Source organism: Candida orthopsilosis (genome assembly GCF_000315875.1).
Source record: "Candida orthopsilosis Co 90-125, chromosome 5 draft sequence".
NCBI lineage: Eukaryota > Fungi > Ascomycota > Pichiomycetes > Serinales > Debaryomycetaceae > Lodderomyces > Lodderomyces orthopsilosis.
In genome coordinates this window covers 375,658-392,415 of record NC_018298.1, presented here as the reverse complement: position 1 = coordinate 392,415, position 16,758 = coordinate 375,658, and the positions used below count along the sequence as shown (strand labels likewise).

The 16,758-nt window shown below is 36.0% G+C and overlaps 8 protein-coding genes across 8 annotated transcripts; 2 read left to right on the top strand and 6 right to left on the bottom strand. All coding sequences in view use genetic code 12, as the record gives it.

Annotated features, from left to right (window-relative positions):
- Window positions 1–681: 681 nt before the first annotated feature.
- On the bottom strand, window positions 682–978 carry CORT_0E01810 (Ycl057c-a protein; the record flags this gene model as incomplete). The annotated part of the gene is made up of 1 exon (XM_003869852.1): window positions 682–978. One exon carries the CDS (start codon window positions 976–978, stop codon window positions 682–684), a length of 297 nt encoding a protein of 98 aa, XP_003869901.1.
- Window positions 979–1,581: 603 nt separating this feature from the next.
- On the bottom strand, window positions 1,582–3,684 carry CORT_0E01800 (hypothetical protein; the record flags this gene model as incomplete). The annotated part of the gene is made up of 1 exon (XM_003869851.1): window positions 1,582–3,684. One exon carries the CDS (start codon window positions 3,682–3,684, stop codon window positions 1,582–1,584), a length of 2,103 nt encoding a protein of 700 aa, XP_003869900.1.
- A 1,045-nt stretch (window positions 3,685–4,729) lies between these two features.
- CORT_0E01790 (Fre10 ferric reductase) lies at window positions 4,730–6,865 on the bottom strand (the record flags this gene model as incomplete). The annotated part of the gene is made up of 1 exon (XM_003869850.1): window positions 4,730–6,865. One exon carries the CDS (start codon window positions 6,863–6,865, stop codon window positions 4,730–4,732), a length of 2,136 nt encoding a protein of 711 aa, XP_003869899.1.
- A 4,049-nt stretch (window positions 6,866–10,914) lies between these two features.
- Window positions 10,915–11,742, bottom strand: CORT_0E01780 (Cox11 cytochrome oxidase assembly protein; the record flags this gene model as incomplete). Its single annotated transcript, XM_003869849.1, has 1 exon — window positions 10,915–11,742. One exon carries the CDS (start codon window positions 11,740–11,742, stop codon window positions 10,915–10,917), a length of 828 nt encoding a protein of 275 aa, XP_003869898.1.
- A 124-nt stretch (window positions 11,743–11,866) lies between these two features.
- CORT_0E01770 (hypothetical protein) lies at window positions 11,867–12,208 on the top strand (the record flags this gene model as incomplete). The annotated part of the gene is made up of 1 exon (XM_003869848.1): window positions 11,867–12,208. The coding sequence occupies one exon, from the start codon at window positions 11,867–11,869 to the stop codon at window positions 12,206–12,208; it is 342 nt and encodes a 113-aa protein (XP_003869897.1).
- Window positions 12,209–12,216: 8 nt separating this feature from the next.
- CORT_0E01760 (Sec15 predicted exocyst subunit) lies at window positions 12,217–15,000 on the bottom strand (the record flags this gene model as incomplete). Its single annotated transcript, XM_003869847.1, has 1 exon — window positions 12,217–15,000. One exon carries the CDS (start codon window positions 14,998–15,000, stop codon window positions 12,217–12,219), a length of 2,784 nt encoding a protein of 927 aa, XP_003869896.1.
- A 118-nt stretch (window positions 15,001–15,118) lies between these two features.
- Window positions 15,119–15,952, top strand: CORT_0E01750 (hypothetical protein; the record flags this gene model as incomplete). The annotated part of the gene is made up of 1 exon (XM_003869846.1): window positions 15,119–15,952. One exon carries the CDS (start codon window positions 15,119–15,121, stop codon window positions 15,950–15,952), a length of 834 nt encoding a protein of 277 aa, XP_003869895.1.
- A 5-nt stretch (window positions 15,953–15,957) lies between these two features.
- On the bottom strand, window positions 15,958–16,599 carry CORT_0E01740 (Dal3 protein; the record flags this gene model as incomplete). The annotated part of the gene is made up of 1 exon (XM_003869845.1): window positions 15,958–16,599. One exon carries the CDS (start codon window positions 16,597–16,599, stop codon window positions 15,958–15,960), a length of 642 nt encoding a protein of 213 aa, XP_003869894.1.
- Between the last annotated feature and the right edge of the window lie 159 nt (window positions 16,600–16,758).

Sequence of the window (16,758 nt, the reverse complement as noted above, 5' to 3'; positions counted from 1 at the left end):
TGTTCCTGTTTCTGTCTCCGGATTTGTTTCTTTTCTTATTTCTGTTTCTGTTCCTTGTTTAGTAACCTATCCTGGATTTTTTTTGACCAAGTCACTCAATTAAGCATAATTCACTAATTTTAGATTTCTGGCGCAATAAGGTGGTCGTGATGTTTTCGAAGTGATGGATAAGTGAGAATCACATAAATTTTCTGAATTAAATCAAATCTAGATGCGGGGGAGTGCTTCTTGCAAATTCCTGGTATCAAATTGCTTATCAGGATGATGAATTAACGTTGGTTCATGATAAGATCGTCGTATCTCCTTGATAATGGCAGTCGACTTAACTTTGAGTACTTCATACAAGTCTATGTAATCGCTGATTATTTTCTAGATAGCCTGCCTTATGTATTGGACAGTGTTTAGTTGTGGTGGGGGCTCTGGTTGAAATTGTGAGATTGGTTTCTTACGAGATATAATTTTTGCAATCAAATAGAGACGGAATTGTGTAACCCCAATAATTCCACTTTTTACAAACATCGTCGTAGTCTAAAGTATTCATTTCATTCTTTTTGATCACTTTTGAGATTATACAACAACCTAAATATATAAACATATGCATTAAGGGCAATTGCGCAATCTCTTTATCCAAATTCTTTGGATTACTCTTTATCCTTTATCTCTCCTATTCCCCACATCTCTTTAAGCCTTTACAGTTCTTAAACCATGGTTCGATCTAAATATAGCATCACCTTCAGAATATCCTCTTCCCAAACCAAATCCAATTCCCAACCATACTGGAAATTGTCTTCTTTTGAAAAATAATATTGATGCTAATACACCACCACCGAAACCTAATCCGGTCTTGATTAATGCATTAGATAATACAACGTCCCATTTGTCATTAAGCAAATTTTGTGAAGAAGTTGGTATGATTTGTGAAGCTGGTGTGGCTGGTGTGGATGCCGTGGATGAAGTTGATGCAGTTGTGCTTGACATTGTGAAAGCTTATGTGTAGTATTGTGATTATCTATGAATGGAAATTGTCTTTGACACTCAACTATAAGCGTATGTTAAGATTGAACTATCTGAATACTTGAAATCGTTAATTGCGCCTTTCGGTATACCTTACTAATGGCTATTATCGGCTTTTCGTTGTCGTTGCTGGAATTTTTTTTCACCAATCTGGTTGAGAAACAATTTTTAATTTTTTTTCTCGTGCATTTTGGTTGGTTAACCAATGAAAATCTGTTTGAGCACTATACAACATTGAGAGTAATAGAAGTTTACAATACGTGTTGAAACAAACTCTATGCAGATTTTACTATGGGGTAAGGGCTGAGATACCTTCTGGCCCTTATTTCAACTTTTGGGGGTGCAATTGCATACTTTGTTTAAAGTCCAGTATCTCAATTCCGAAATAATTTAGCCGAAATTCACAAATTGGGTGCAAATCAGTACCAAATTCCAACAAACAATCTACACTCCACTAATTAATCAACATTCTTATCATATAAAATACTAAACAAAAGCTCAACTTGCGTCTTATATTAATCGTTCTAATTACAAAAATATCTAATATCGTATATACCCATAGACATCTTAGAAATTACTATTCATCATTCTTCTAACATCACTCTTTCTATTACTTGGTAACAAATCATTTTCGGGTCCATTCAAATCACTATGACCAAATTGAGCATGTAGTTGATTATTACTAGGTAAGGAACCAGCGGGTTTAAATTTACGCAGTTTAGTAATTTCAGTAACTGGATTCAACATCACTACCGAGGATCGAGAAACTTGAGTAGCTGAAGGAATAGTTGCGTTGGAGTTTGATTTTCCGTTGTTTTGATATATCGGATGCTGTTGTTGGTTGGGGAAGTAATCACCTTGATTACGATGGTGCTGCTGGCTAGGAAATGATGCTTGAGATTGTATACTTGGTGAGTTTATAGGTGATGTCCAAACATTGTCATTTTCAATAGGCACAAATGGTTGTTTTCCCTCTGGCGGTGACATGACCGTTTGATTCTTGACACGAGGTCTAAAATCAGTGAATGTTTGGATGGTAGATTTGCGAAGATCAGATGGATTACGCAATTGTTGTAATGGAGGCAAAGGGCGAAGTGGCCTTTGCTGTTGTTGCCGAAGTTGTTGTTGTCTTTGATAGTAGTAAAATTGTTGTTGCTGATATTGTTGATACAATTGTGGATCCACTGGAGCTCCATATTGTTGTTGATATTGCTGATTGAAATGGTTGTAATACATTTGTTGTTGTTGCTGTTGATATTGGAATGCTTCTTCTGGATCCATATAAACTGAGGATGTGTTGCTATACCTCTTTGCATAATCAGCATCAACTCTCAAATCATCATTGATCTGTTCCCCTTGGATAGGTTCAACATCTTCAGCTTCAGCTTCCTCGCCTTCTTGTTCTGAACCCCTCTTGATTGCTTCTCCATCTTTATCAAAATAAACCTTGTATACTGACTTCATACGTTTGATTTCCTCTTGCTGTTTGGGAGTTAGTTTTTCTAATTCATCATTCTCATCATCTTCATCTTCCTCAGCATCACTGTCATTCTTTAGTAAGTTAAAAGCTGAAATTCTTGGAGACTTATTGATTTTGACTGATTTCTTGTGAATAGGATTACTATTGGATTCAACTGACGAAGAAGATTCATCATCACCATTTGAAGCTTCTTCATGTACATCCTTTTTCAAATTTTGCATAGGAATTGTATCTAAAGTAGTTTCTTGTGTTTCATGTGGGTGATTGTTATCATTGAAAGGTGACAAATCCGTGGAGTCATTTTGTTCAGTATCATCATTATGGGCATCATCTTCAACCACAATTTGTGGAATGGTGTTGTTGACAGCCATTTCAGATTCATTTTCATAAGTTATACCAAACCCATCTTCTTGTGGAGATACAACACCACTATCATCGGAAGCCGATCCACCAGATTCATCCATAATACTTGAAACTTCATGGGATGCTTCATGTAATACTGGATTTGACTCATTTGGAATATTAGTGTATTGCTTACCATCAACTTTTTTCAGAGGACTGATTTGAGAACTTGGCTTTCTTGAATGAGTATTTGAATTCATTTTCAAAGCAGTATCAATATGAACTGAATTTGCTCTAGTCTGTGGATTTGGGGTATGATACCCTTGCAGATCACCCAAATTTCTAGCATAATCATCCAAGGAAAGTTTCGAACCTGTTTGATGTTGATAAGGTAAAACAAAACTATCTAGATATGGATCTTGAGATTTTCTTGCCATATGTTGGGTGAATCTTCTACCGTTACCGTCATAATTGCTCTCTCTATTAATCTGTTCCATGGGATATCTGATTGAATTTCTATTATGGAACGGATCTTCATGTTTCATTTCAGGATAATCAGGTAATGCGGTAGCTTCACCAGTTTCATAAAAATCAGGATCACGTTCCAAATCTTCCTTTTTATCTTTACGATAATTTCTATAAAGGAAATAACCCAAAACACAAAGAATGGCAATAACAGGCAAAACAATTGATAATGCAATTGTAAGACTGTCATTACTCACTGGTTTTTCACATTCGGATGAATTGGAGTGCTTTTTACAATAATCCGAACTTGTTTCGCTATCATCATCGGACGTTTTGGAGGCTCGTTCGTACAAAAAAGTTGTTGGGGTAGCAGTTGAATACATAATTGGACGAGTACGCTATTGGACTAACGTGTATATGCAAATTATATGATTGTAGTGTTTGAAACGAATGACTGTAGTTTGTTATAATGGACCGCTGATAAAGTTGGCCTTAGATTCTTTCCCGTAAAATTTAGATATAAATGCAAATGGAAAATGACAAGACTTTTAAAAGATCTCGTAAATAATTTTTTGTTTAGTTCAACCGTATAAGATTCGCTGGTTTCCTGTTGGCTTTTTGGTTATAAAGTTGGATTGTACCACCTCTTTTCCATGAATCAGATTTCCCAAGCAGCAGATGATGGTAAAAAGAAACTAACAGATCAAATGAATGTTATAAATCAAAGAATACCGTTTCTCCAATGAGATTCCGAAATTGGTTAAAAATCATTAAAAAATTTTATTGAGCGTGTAATTCCATTTTGTTTAAACGCCCAAATCGTTGATTACCTAATCAGTTATTGTTTACCTTTTTGTTAAAGACGCGTATTAAAGTACACAAGTTGATAAAAGGGAATGAAATGATTTTCGATGACTTAGAGGTTGTAACAAAAACTCTTTGTAGAGGGAAGAGATGATTGGGGGGGGGCATTTCGCAACAACTAAAACGGAGCCATGTATCCCCAACCGTTTGTAGCACCAGTAAATCCAGTACATACCGTGATACACTTCATAAATCATTGCTAATCCTTTTGATGCTTGACACCAATTGTTCACTTTTTGTGCAATAGAAGATTCTACTTACATTCATTTTGTTCCGTACTAGCCCATCACAATGGAAAAGGCTACCCTTTTACGGCCCGTGAAATCATTCTAATGTCCATTGTTGACACACTACCTGGATGAATTTCTCTTTTTTTTTCGGCGTCAAACCGCCTTAGCTCGATTGTAAAATTGGCTCATAAATTTTACAACCGATTTGACTATGCATCTACAATTTTGCTTTAAGTATTAATATGCCATTAAAAGACAAAACTCTATAAATAACTAAACCACAGTATTATCAATAATTACAAAACGATAAACGCGAGCGTCTTTTTGGTTCTCTTTACCAACCTTGAATTTGTTCAAACAATTCAATTCTATATTTCGAATCATTCAAATGATCAGCAACGGATTTCCTAATATCATCAACCATAGATCCATGAGCACAAGAAGCAATAGCCAAAGGAGTAACAGTTTCTTTAATTTCTTCACCAACAATTTGATAGAAATCTGGTCTATATTCTCTAAATTCAACATGATTTAATTTTTTTCTAAGTTTGACGATATAGTCTTCTTTTTCATACGAATCTGATTTCTTTTCTTGTTCTTCTTCTTGTTCCAATTCATCATCGGTTAAAGTGGCGGAAATTGGTTCAGTTAATCCAATGTGTGGTTGTGTTACGTAGACAATTGGAGTTATTGATGGTAAATCCTTCAATTTTTGTAATTCTTGATAAAACCATTCCAATGTACGGTAATGACGAATGACCCAATAAAATTTAATTGATCTTGCTTCACCAAATCTCTTGGCAATTGAAGTAGCTTCGTAGTAAAGACCCGGGATACCATTACCCCCAGCAATGAAAACACTTGATTCGAATCTATTGATAGCAACTGGGTTACCATATGGTCCTTCAACTGAAACTTTAATTGAAGCAGTTTGGCTTGGTTGTTTGGCTAAGTATTGATATAATCCGTGAGTCATACCTCCTTTGACCTTCAAGTAGAAAGTGATGGTTCTTGTCTCAACAACTGAATCAACGATAGTAAATGGATGTGATTGCCAGAAACAAGTTGGTCTCATAAAATGAATGAAAGCATGGCAACCAGGGAATGGAATCCACCAAGCAGGTCTAGATACGGTAACTTTAACTGTTTCATTAGCAATCAATTGCACTTGAGCAGTACGTAACCCAAATGAAGCCAACCTCGCAAGACGAACAACATGATCAAACACCCAAACCGAAACAGTAGCAATCATGAAATAATGGAAATGTTGTGGTCTTGCATGAATCCATAAACCAGCAATGGCAAAAACTGCCAACAAGACATGTACCAAGACAAATAATTCATAGTTATTTCTTCTGAAATACATCAATGATTGGAAACACATAATACCCATGGCAGCAATAGAAACAGTTCCCCAACGAACATAAGGTTCTTCAAATCTGGTTTCATATTTACCCAATTTTTTACCATTATAAGTCATACCAACAGCATGGGCAATAGACATGAAAAACACAATTCTTGAAATCCATTTGTGAATATAGACAAATCTAGCATATGGCCAGCCACTAATCCATTGCATAAAATTGTTTCTACCTGCAAACAAAACCAATGGTGGCATTAACCACATAACAATTTGTCCAGTTCTATCAGCAACTTTTCTTCCCAATTCATTTGATCTATCGGGCCAGATATAGTTAGGAACAACATGAACGTAGTTGGTACAACACATAATCAATGCCATAGCAAACCATCCAAAAACAATAATCGATTCCAATCTGGTAGGAAACATAACAACCAAGTATTTGAATATAACCTTATGATGAACATGAGTCCTGTTAAACAATGCTGGCAACGTGAAATATTTACGGAATGCATTCAGCAATTTACCCTTGAATGATTTGATAAATGATGGGAAGAGGAAATAACACAAGTTAATGGCACCAGCAATAAACAAAACACCAAACCAGTAACACATCAAAGCAATACCAAACCATTGGGCATAGTTGTAGTTGTACCATCTAGTAGCAACTGCATCATAAGCTCTATCAACTTTCTTTTGCGTCAACAATACTGGTTTGTAATACAATGTCGACTTGTTGAACCCCTCTTCAGCAGTAGTATTGACAAATCCAAAATCAGTGGCATTTTGGAAAGCAGCAAAATATTGATCTTCAGTTAAGTTACTCTTTTTACAACTCTTAAGGAACAATTTACGTGAGTTTTTGTTCTTGTAATTCATCATGTACTCAATACATTCAGCCATAGTACCCAAAGCTGGTTGATTCTTGACATCACAAAATCCATTCGTCACGTCTTCACCGAAAAATGTAGCTGTTTTACCAATGACACCAGTACATGCTTGAACGGGGAAATCATCAGCATGATAAATTGTATAACCATCTTTAGCGGCATAGACTGATGCTAGACATAATGAAAGTATGGAGTAAATTGATTTATTAAGGGACACCATATTGTACTATATTGGCTATCTTTTTTTTCTTCCACTCCTTGAATAATTTGTATCAGTTGCAAAAGTAAGATTGGGAAAGAAGAAAAAGCAGACAATGTTGTAACAATGAAGTGGTAAAAAAGATTTTTGACAAGAAGACAAGCGAGGACATTGTTGGATATATATATACATGTGTGCTTTATCTGTTACATCTATTCTTCCGGCTTTGGAGACGTTTGCGATGGATATTTAGAATACAAAGTGGAATATACTAATAACCATATTGTATTTTTTTGTACAAATAGGTTTACCTTTGTGTAATAGTAATTTGGTTTTTGACATTTGTGTTTGTGTAATTCAAAGTATTTTTAGTCAAAGGGAGTATACATATACCTGTATATAAAGAATAACAATTCCCTTGTACAGACAACTTTCTTATATACAATAACTCAATCCTTTTGTTTATAATGCATTACAATACTGAACAATCTTACTGGCTTGATTTTTTAAAGTCGTACAATGCGGAACATCAAACTTTATTGTTTCTGCAAGTTCTAGATCGAGGTTTGAGTCGATGGAATAGATTAGGTTCTCTACAATGAAATGCCGTATGTACTAAGTTGTTACGGAAAAAAGGTACAAAGGGGCAACCTTTTCATAACTTTCTGTGCTATCTATTCAAACGACCTCGTGGGTTACTCTTCTGTTTACATATATTCGCTCGGTGTGAAATTGCAAGCTGCGCAGTTGTGTAGATAAGAAATAATTAATAGTGTTAATTTCTATTGAAAATGTCAACGTTCGTTTTTCTTGGCTAGTAAAACGTTGGGGATTTAGATCCACAGTTCTTTCGGAATAAATAGGTTGTAATTATATTTGGCGCTAAAACTACATAGTCTCACAAAATTTACAAGTGTAGGAAGATTACAAGTCTTCGATGAATAAAAATCGCCGTTGGTTATACATTTGCCCTCAGTAGACTACTTCTATGAACCATCTTGTCTGTTACAACTAGGATCCTACTGGCTCATTCTTCCGATGCCATATAATTGAGCTTTGGGTATTCAAATAAAAGCTTTTATTATCTGTAAGTCGTAGCCCATCCGAAAATTTTTCTTCATGCAATAACTTTTTTTATCTGATCAATCTTAGACAATAGAAACCAAAATTAATTATTGAATAGCTATTGTTTTAATATATACAATTTTCAAAGTATCATAACCATCACAATAGAGTAGTTAATTAACAACAAACAATAAAAAGTTCCTAAGCAATACAATTAATTGGCCTATTGTTTTTCTTCTTTTAACTGAATTAAGTAAATATACGACTGCTCATTGGCTACAGCCACTTGCAAAGTATGCAAAACAGACTCTTCTTCACTAAATTTCGTCGCTATGTGGAACTATTTTTCCATGAAAAGCGGAATAATTGTGTTTCGCAAATTGTTGACGAACAAAAAAGGTGTCAGAAAGTCATTCCCCTTTAAAGTTTTTATGTCTGTCAGAGCCTTATAAGCAAATTTGAGATATATGAGAGCATTTTTTACTGTCAAAGGAAACTCAACAAGGTGTCTGAGTAAAACTCAAAGTAGCATACCTTTACAAGTGCAGGTTCAGCTTTACAAACAAAAAAGGTACCACTGTTAATGCAAACCCCCTAAATTCTGTTAAAGCTGTCAAAACTTACCCAACCAAGCACATAAATTTGGCTCTTTTCTTGGTATTCTTTTCTTGAAGACTAATTACAGTATCTTATTTTTACTTTGTCCAGTTTGAATAGAATTTTGATGATTTGTTTTTTGTACGGCATCAAAAAGGAAACAATCAGACAAAAAACTGAAAACTTTTTTACACAAGTTTCAATTGAAGCGGAATTAAGGTAAGAAAATTTTAGAGTTTGTGTAATTTTGTTTAATCAACTTAATCAATTTCTAACTAGAACTAATTTAACACTAAAACTAACCATCAATAGGCTTAGCGTCTAACCTAACTGTATTACATTCTATAATACAATGGGTGTCACCGTTATGCCCTGTCTAAGAAGTTCGTAACCTAGCACCCCCTTTATTAATAATAGATTAGTAAAGTTCTTTCTTCAACTTTGTATCATCAGCATAAACCCACTCGGTGTCGACTACATTTCCCCAAAATATTGACCTACTCCACCCTTGTGCATTACCAAGAAATTCCAATCACATTGTCATTTGACACATCTATGGGGTTTGCCATCAGAGTAGTACACACGTTGACGAAACGAGGGTTATTCAAGTGAGGTGTTATCCGGCATCCCTACACGTTTCGTAGAAAGAGCGAGAACGCGGAGTTGCAAAAGGGAAAATTGATTGGTCAATTGAGTTTTTGTGGACTTTGCTCAAAATATATATGTAAACATTAGAAACACACAACTAAATATAAGAAATATTTTAAGCAAACTGATCTTCGTTGAAGGCGTTTCAATACTCAAAGTTCGTCTAAAGTTGTTGAGCATGCAGATTTTACCCAACAAACTGACATTTTCTTTCCCTCTGTGCCTATTTTTAGAAACGTCCATGCATACGAGCGACAGATCAAGCTAAAAAGGATATGTCTTTGTGCTTGATGCAACATGTTGGTGCCTACTGATCGAATCAGATAATTTTTTGAGTTTAAGTCACAATAATGTATGTTCTATTACTCGTTATAAAAATTATGACTCTTTCCAATCACCTTGAATACGCAACATTAGGAAATATTGAAGACATCCGATCCATCGAATACTCATCTACACTCTTATGTTTTCATCCTCTCGTTGAGCGGATAGTCATTGTTTGTATTTGTAGAAGAAGGAGAGGGTGTGTTGTAGAGAACTATAATTGTTCTTGTTAATCGGATGAGCCACGAAAGCTGGTTCCAAACACATTGGTTTTATAACAACTGAATAAGGAGAAAAGTCGTGTATTGCGTTTTCCAAAGTATAGGAATATCTTAGAGTACTATTGTACCTTAGGTCTTTCGATCATGCATCACTTGTCTGAGTTTGCAACTGAGAATAGCGCTACCTAACTATGATTAATTTTATCATCGATATTTCATTAATTTTCCTTAAAATTGAAGAGCAAAGAGGTACAAAGAGAAGAAGAGAGGAAAGAAGGAGGTACGTGGCAAAGAAGTAATAGAGTTGGACCATCATATGGTTCAATCAGACACATATATTTCTATCTTGGGATCAATTAACGTTGAAGAAGCCTCGTTTTTTCATAACCCTCTTGAATAAAACAATATAAGTCCCCCGCCCTCTAGAGTATTCTTTCGCTTTTAACATTGCTATTTCTAAACTATGTATAAAGTGGAACAATTATTTCCAGATTCTTCTTTCTGATCCCTTTCCTCTTTGTGCTGAAAAACTGTCGGTACAACAAATTCCAAACACCTTGTTCCGATAACTTTCAATTGGAATCGTCTCAATTGAGAATTGCGAATGAGGCTCGTATTTCATTTGAAAGTTTCATTGAGTTCTGGATGTGAATTATGAGAGGTTTGTGATAATCGTTGATTTCTTTGCTTAGGGACTCACTATTATTCGAAGACCAGAAACTACTGCTTCCTGTTTACATAGTTCAAAAGGATGATGGGTCTGAATACCCCCCTTTTGGTTAATTTGAATTCGTTCTAATGGCACCAACCTCGCGTGGGTTAAGGAAATGAAGAACACGTCTGGGTCGTCGTTTATTGAAATATCTTCAAATTTGCTGGTAACTTTCGGCGACAAATAAGACTGAATTATGCACTCAAGATATGAATTACATCACAAAATTAGATCATTGCTCATTTGGTGAACCTTTGTCACTATACTGCTACCGAAGTAGAGCCTACAAAGGAAAGGGGTTATCAAAAGGCTGTTAAAGCTGTTTCATTGTAGTCTTCGAGCATTTATTTTAATATAAAGTTTGCTAAATGTTTGCATAGTTTATGAATTGTAAAAACATCAATAGTTACTGTTTCAAGTTTGCAAGCTCTTTTATGATCTCATATTTACAGGTTATCATATCTATTTACATGAGGCACCACTCAATATTTCTACCTTCTTCATCACTGCACCATCTCCGCTTTCAATTCCAATTTCCCAGTTGGCACTGCCGATAATTCTCCATCGGAATAAGCTGCTTTGAAAAACGAATAATGTAAAACAACATCATCTATACTTCTCATATTTGGATCTTTGGCAAAATCAGGATCAATGAAAAAGAACACTGGCATATCAACTTCTTCACCGGCACTTAACCTCTGTTCTTCAAAACAAAAACATTGAATCTTGTTGAAATAAGCAGCAGCATTTTCAGGGATAATCGAATACGTGGCCATTCCTATGATATCCTCTTTACTCATGTTCTTGGCACGATAGAAAGCCAATGCGGTTTCCCCAGGGACAACATAAACTTCTCTTTGTAATGGAGTGAACTTCCAAGGCAAGACACCTGATGATTGGCAAGTAAATTGCACACGGATACGTTTGTTGGTATCTACCGGAATCAACTTATCAGGGGTGAATCGTGAACTGTCAGTGATTGGGATGCCTCCCCAACCAGTACGCTGACAAATAGCACGATAAACAGGCACAGCACAAAATGCCAATGCAAGAAATACAATTCCTAGGGAGGCGGTGTAGTATGTTGCAGTTCTATTTTTGTATCGTTGGCGCTCTTCTCTTTCTTGGGTGAGTTTGTCAAGACGTGCCCTTTCAGCTTCAAGTTTAGCTTCATTTTGGGGTTGATTCTGTCGTTGACTGAGTTGTTTGTAGATTACTGATTGATGAAACAGGCGAGCCAAACTAAGCTTGGGGAGCGACTGGCAAGGTCTTATCTTCGCCATCTGCATAGTCCTTAAACTAGCAGTATGTAGTCTTATAACTCCAATCATGATGATGTTATGTAAAGGTGTATTTTCTATTGTTATAAAAAAAAACAGGTTACTTTTGAATGAAGTAAAGAGGTTTGAAAAAAAAACCGACGATCATTGATTCCATCACTAAACCCCGTCAACAATGATATCTCGTACATCTATACGATCCCCTCTTCGGACCTATCACTTTAGAGCAGCTTCTCCTAAAAGCTACTCAACAATTATACCCGAAACAAATATAGAACCCCCAAAGCCAAAAATTTCCCAATTTAGCCATGCGATATTCAACACCCTCACCATTTCGTTAACTACATATTTACTTTTGCATACCGTATGGACAAACTTAGAGTATAAAGAGGTCGAGGCGGATCTAGTGGCAAAATCGAATGATTTAGAATTTCAAATACAAACTATAGTTTCAGAGTTGAAACAACAAGAACTTAAGAAAAGACAAAGTTGGTTTGGAAAGTTGAAATTTTGGTGATCTAGTCATCATTCTCCGCTTTGCCCATTATGTCCATTCTGTTTAAACCTTCCTGCAAATTGTGCAAGTCTTGAGCTTGAGATTGATCCTGTTCCGGAAACCAACCCTGGTGATTGTCGAGACCCAGATTCTACTCTCGGAGATGGTGACGGCGATACTGGCCGCGAACTAGGGTTGGAGGTAAGGTTCAATCCAGGTGTGCTTTCCTCGTCATTGAATCTATTTCCCATGAGATTGGAAAAGTTTCGACCAGATATTGAATGTGAGACGGAATTGATGGTGTTGGAACGTTGTGGTGATCTGTGAAGACTCGAATTGCGGGCCAATTGGGCATCTTCTCGTCCTTGCATCTTGCCAATCAATTGCTTACCCTTTTCAAACTTTATAGAACTAAAGTTTCTTGTCCTGTATGTATTATTGTTCATATATTCTTCATAATTGTTCAGTTTCAATAAATCGACACTTTGTCTCAATTCGGAAAATGTAGAGTCAATGGACACATTACCTTGGGAAGCATCCGTTTCTTCTTCCGCGTTACCCAATCTTTGCATTGATTTCTCAAGATACTTGATATCCAAATCAAAATTGTCAATAAAAACTTCATTGTATTCAGGTGCATCATGAAGTATTCCTAAAAAGTATTGCGAAACAAAGTCATATGCTCTAAATAAACCCAAAGTCCTCAATTGCGGTGACAAATTTTCAAAAATAGATGTAAATAAATTCTCCAAAAACATAGCAAAGTCTTTGACAGAGAAGTTGGCCTCCGAATTGCGCTCCAGTTCCGCTGGTGTGTAATCCTCATATTCAACTAAATCCAATAGTTCTTGTAACTTTGTGTCAACCATTTGATAAAGTGTTTCCTCAGAAAACTTTTTCAACTTGGTGAATGTTTCTACTGCCTTCAATGTGAATGTACCATTGTTGTCGATGTTATGGATACCCATACCTGTTTCTTGTCTTAATGTGTCATTAAGAAGTTTTCCAATCTCCATCAAACCAATAATGTAGTGTTCCAAATTAACAAAACTTTGGGCAGTGACTTCTTTATTTGTGGAATTCTTGCGTATAAAATCTTCAATCTCCCATGCAATTCCAAATCCTTTCTTTTCTCCCAAAAATTCTTCAAAGATATTATTGACGATAATGTTTATAATTTCGTTGATTTCATAGTTGTAATATACTTCAATGAACCTTAAAGTTCTGACTGTTAGTCTGTGCAAAATCTTGCAAAATGTAGCATAATCTTCACTAAAGGGAAATTTGACAGGGAATCTATTCCTAACTCTTTCAGGAGCAAAGGGTGCGTCCCTGTGATAAAACAAAGTCTTCATAGTATCGTTGTATCTCCTTTCGTCGACTTGTAATGAAGTGTACAACTCCTTCTGCATGGCTCCAATATATTGCTTTCTGAAATCCTGCACAATCAATGGAGCAAAGTAGTCTTTGAAGATTATCATCAACACTTCATAAAGGTCACCAATGTAGTATTCATTGGAGTCCATGATCTGCATGAAATCGCCAACAATTTGTTTGAATCCATGCAATTCTCGAAGATCATAAAAATCGTTCCTCTTTAAATTAAACAATAAAACTGGCTTCAATTTAGAAACATACGATATCCACAAATCATCCGCTTGGTTGCTTGTTCGCAATTGAAACTTTGTAATTAAGTTCAATTGTTTGTCCGTGACGAAGAATGCTGCAATTTTCTTCAAATACTCATCTAGCTCGTTGTTGCTAAAAATAATCTCTTTCTTGTTGGCAGAAGCCGATGTAAGTGGATAAATGATTCGACTATATTTCTTCATCCATTCCTTGTAGTATATGTCTCTGAGAGTGTCCAATTCATGTAATGTCAGATACACTAAAATGGCATCATAAACATTATTCAATGGAATCTGCAACGACTCATCCTCAAAAACATCATAGTTTAAAGTCGGATCTCTCAAACTCAACTCAACTGGTGAATTCAATTTATATGGTCTATACATGTCATGCTTAGCCTGTTGTTCCTTCCAGATATCTTGCAATTCGGCAAGATTCTCGTATAACGTTTCCCCCACAGGACGTAATTTTCTCTCTAAGTGGATAGACAACCATTTCGTTAAATTCTCGAATGAGTCGTCCTCAATCATCTTAGTTAAGTGTGGCGTCGATGCAACAATCTTTTTTGCAAAGCTGAATTCCTCGACTTTTTGTATGTGAATATTGGTCATTTCATCAATCAACTTCAATGCCAGAAAATATTTTGTCTGTTTGATCAAATCCAATATCCTATTCATCAATTCTAACACTTGTATACATTCCGTCAACACTACATGAGTCTCATTTATCCTATTGCACACTTCTTTGTACTTGATATAGTTCTTCTTTCTCGTCATTAATTCAAAAGCAGATTTATTCAATCCCTGATTCACAGTGAGAAACTGGTTGTTCAATTCATCTGCACTTCTATGTATACTAGAAATTGTTTCCATGCATTGATTAATTTCATCCATTGACTCAATGGAGACTTGGTTCAACTCTTCATCCTTTTGATGTACTATATCATTCAATTTAGTTATCAAATCATTCAACCCGTTCAGCTTGACTGCGTTCTTAATGATTGGCGCAAGACTATCTAGATAATCATCTGAATTTAGTGACGTTTGAAATATTTCTTCATCTCGAAGTAGCAAGTTCTCCAACTGAATGCTGTCAATCGCCTGCTTTCTATCCTTGGCCTCTTCGGATGTTTTCGCTGCACTGTGGCCATTAGCTATTGGCTTGTTACTTCTCGATGGGGCCATTGCAGTAAGCTCGTGTGATGTATCTTGATGTAATTTCGATTTGAATGCACGAAATCAAATAGATCGGCAATTTGTGTGGTTTATTTTTTCCCCGCCAGTAACAGACAACTTTCATCAAATGATACCAAACCATGTACTAATCATCGGTCCTCCAAGTAGTGGAAAATTACGTATAGCTGATCATATTCTGAAAAGTGATGCTAGCTCCACAAGGTCAACAGTTGATGAAAAATCACATAGTGGGATAATTCAGATAACCTCATTATCCACTAAGTATTACACCTTGTCCTTGAAACTCATGATTGACGAATACCCATCCAGTCGTAACCACTCACTCACCAATGAAGGGTATATACAAAAGTTGAAGGACTGGAAAGAAGAGTTTTTTACTGAAGAGATGGGGGAACTAAGAGAGGCACTTGACGGAGTTATTTTTACATTCAACATGAATACATATCAATCGAATTTTCTACCCAACTTGTTGAATGAAATAGATGAAATACGAGCTAGGCTAGAGCAAGAAGGAAATACGGGTGGCTTTTTGGCTGTTGTTGGAACTGTCCCAACTGGAGAAGGTGCAGAATTATTCAGAATGGAAGCGATTGAAGACGAGGTGACGATTCATGGAATTGAATTTATCAACTTTGAAAAAAGCGGTACCAATGAATATCGAGAGCGGGTGGGGAAGGATAGGTTGGTGGAGTTGTTTGAAACTCACGATTGGACTAACATGGAATTGCTTGGTGAAGATCATAGCAAATATCAAGAGAGCAGGGTCAGCAAGCTACAGGAGATGCAAACTAGCTTGTTGAATGAGTCCGAACGCAACATTGACTTGGAGCAAATGTTCTCAAAAATCAACTTGGCAAGAGAAAATGCTAGTAGCCTACCACAAGCCGAAAGAGAGAAGTATGCCAAGGAAATAGTAGACGAATTTATGGAATTCATATAAACAACTTATAATTTTGATGATTCTAATGTATACTCAATGTTGTAGCCTGGATCAAAGTAACACTCTTGACAATCTTCCTCAGCAACACCGTTTTCATGAATCAAGACAGCAAAATCCAAATGTGTAATTGTTTCATCAATCACAACCATTGGCGCATGCCATATTCCTGCTCCATATGTGATAGATTGATTTCCTTTACATATGAAAGCCTTTATTTGAGAAGGGTCCGGCAACTTCTGAGATGTTGATTCATTAGTTTTAGCAACAATAACCAAATAAGACAATTTGCTTTTATCTTGACCCATAGGTACAAATGTTTGTGTACTAAATGGATGTCTTTCCAATACCTTTGATAAATACACTGATTTGGAACCACCATGCTTTATTAAATGCTTTGGTGCTGTGCACCTGAAAATATTCCAGTTAGCCGTTTCTTTGGTGCCACTAGTTGAGTTATGAAAATTGTTAACTATCGGAGCCACCTTATGCAACTTAATAGCCGTTCCGTAATTTGCTTCTGATTTCTGGACATTTTGTAGTTGATGATCTGCACTAATGACACCTCCATATGGTGCAAATGCTTCTGGGGTTAGTGCAGTAGCAGAAATATGCTGTTTTCGATCCAACTTAAAAGTTTTAAGAACCATGTTGAAAGAAAGATGTGTAAATGTGGTGAAATCTAGAAATCGTTATTATCTGAATCAAATTTATGGAGATACCCGAAACTACAAAAAAGCGTGCAAGTCACGTGCGTGGATTTTAATATCCGTGATCACACAAAGGAAAATTTTCTATAACCAGAGATC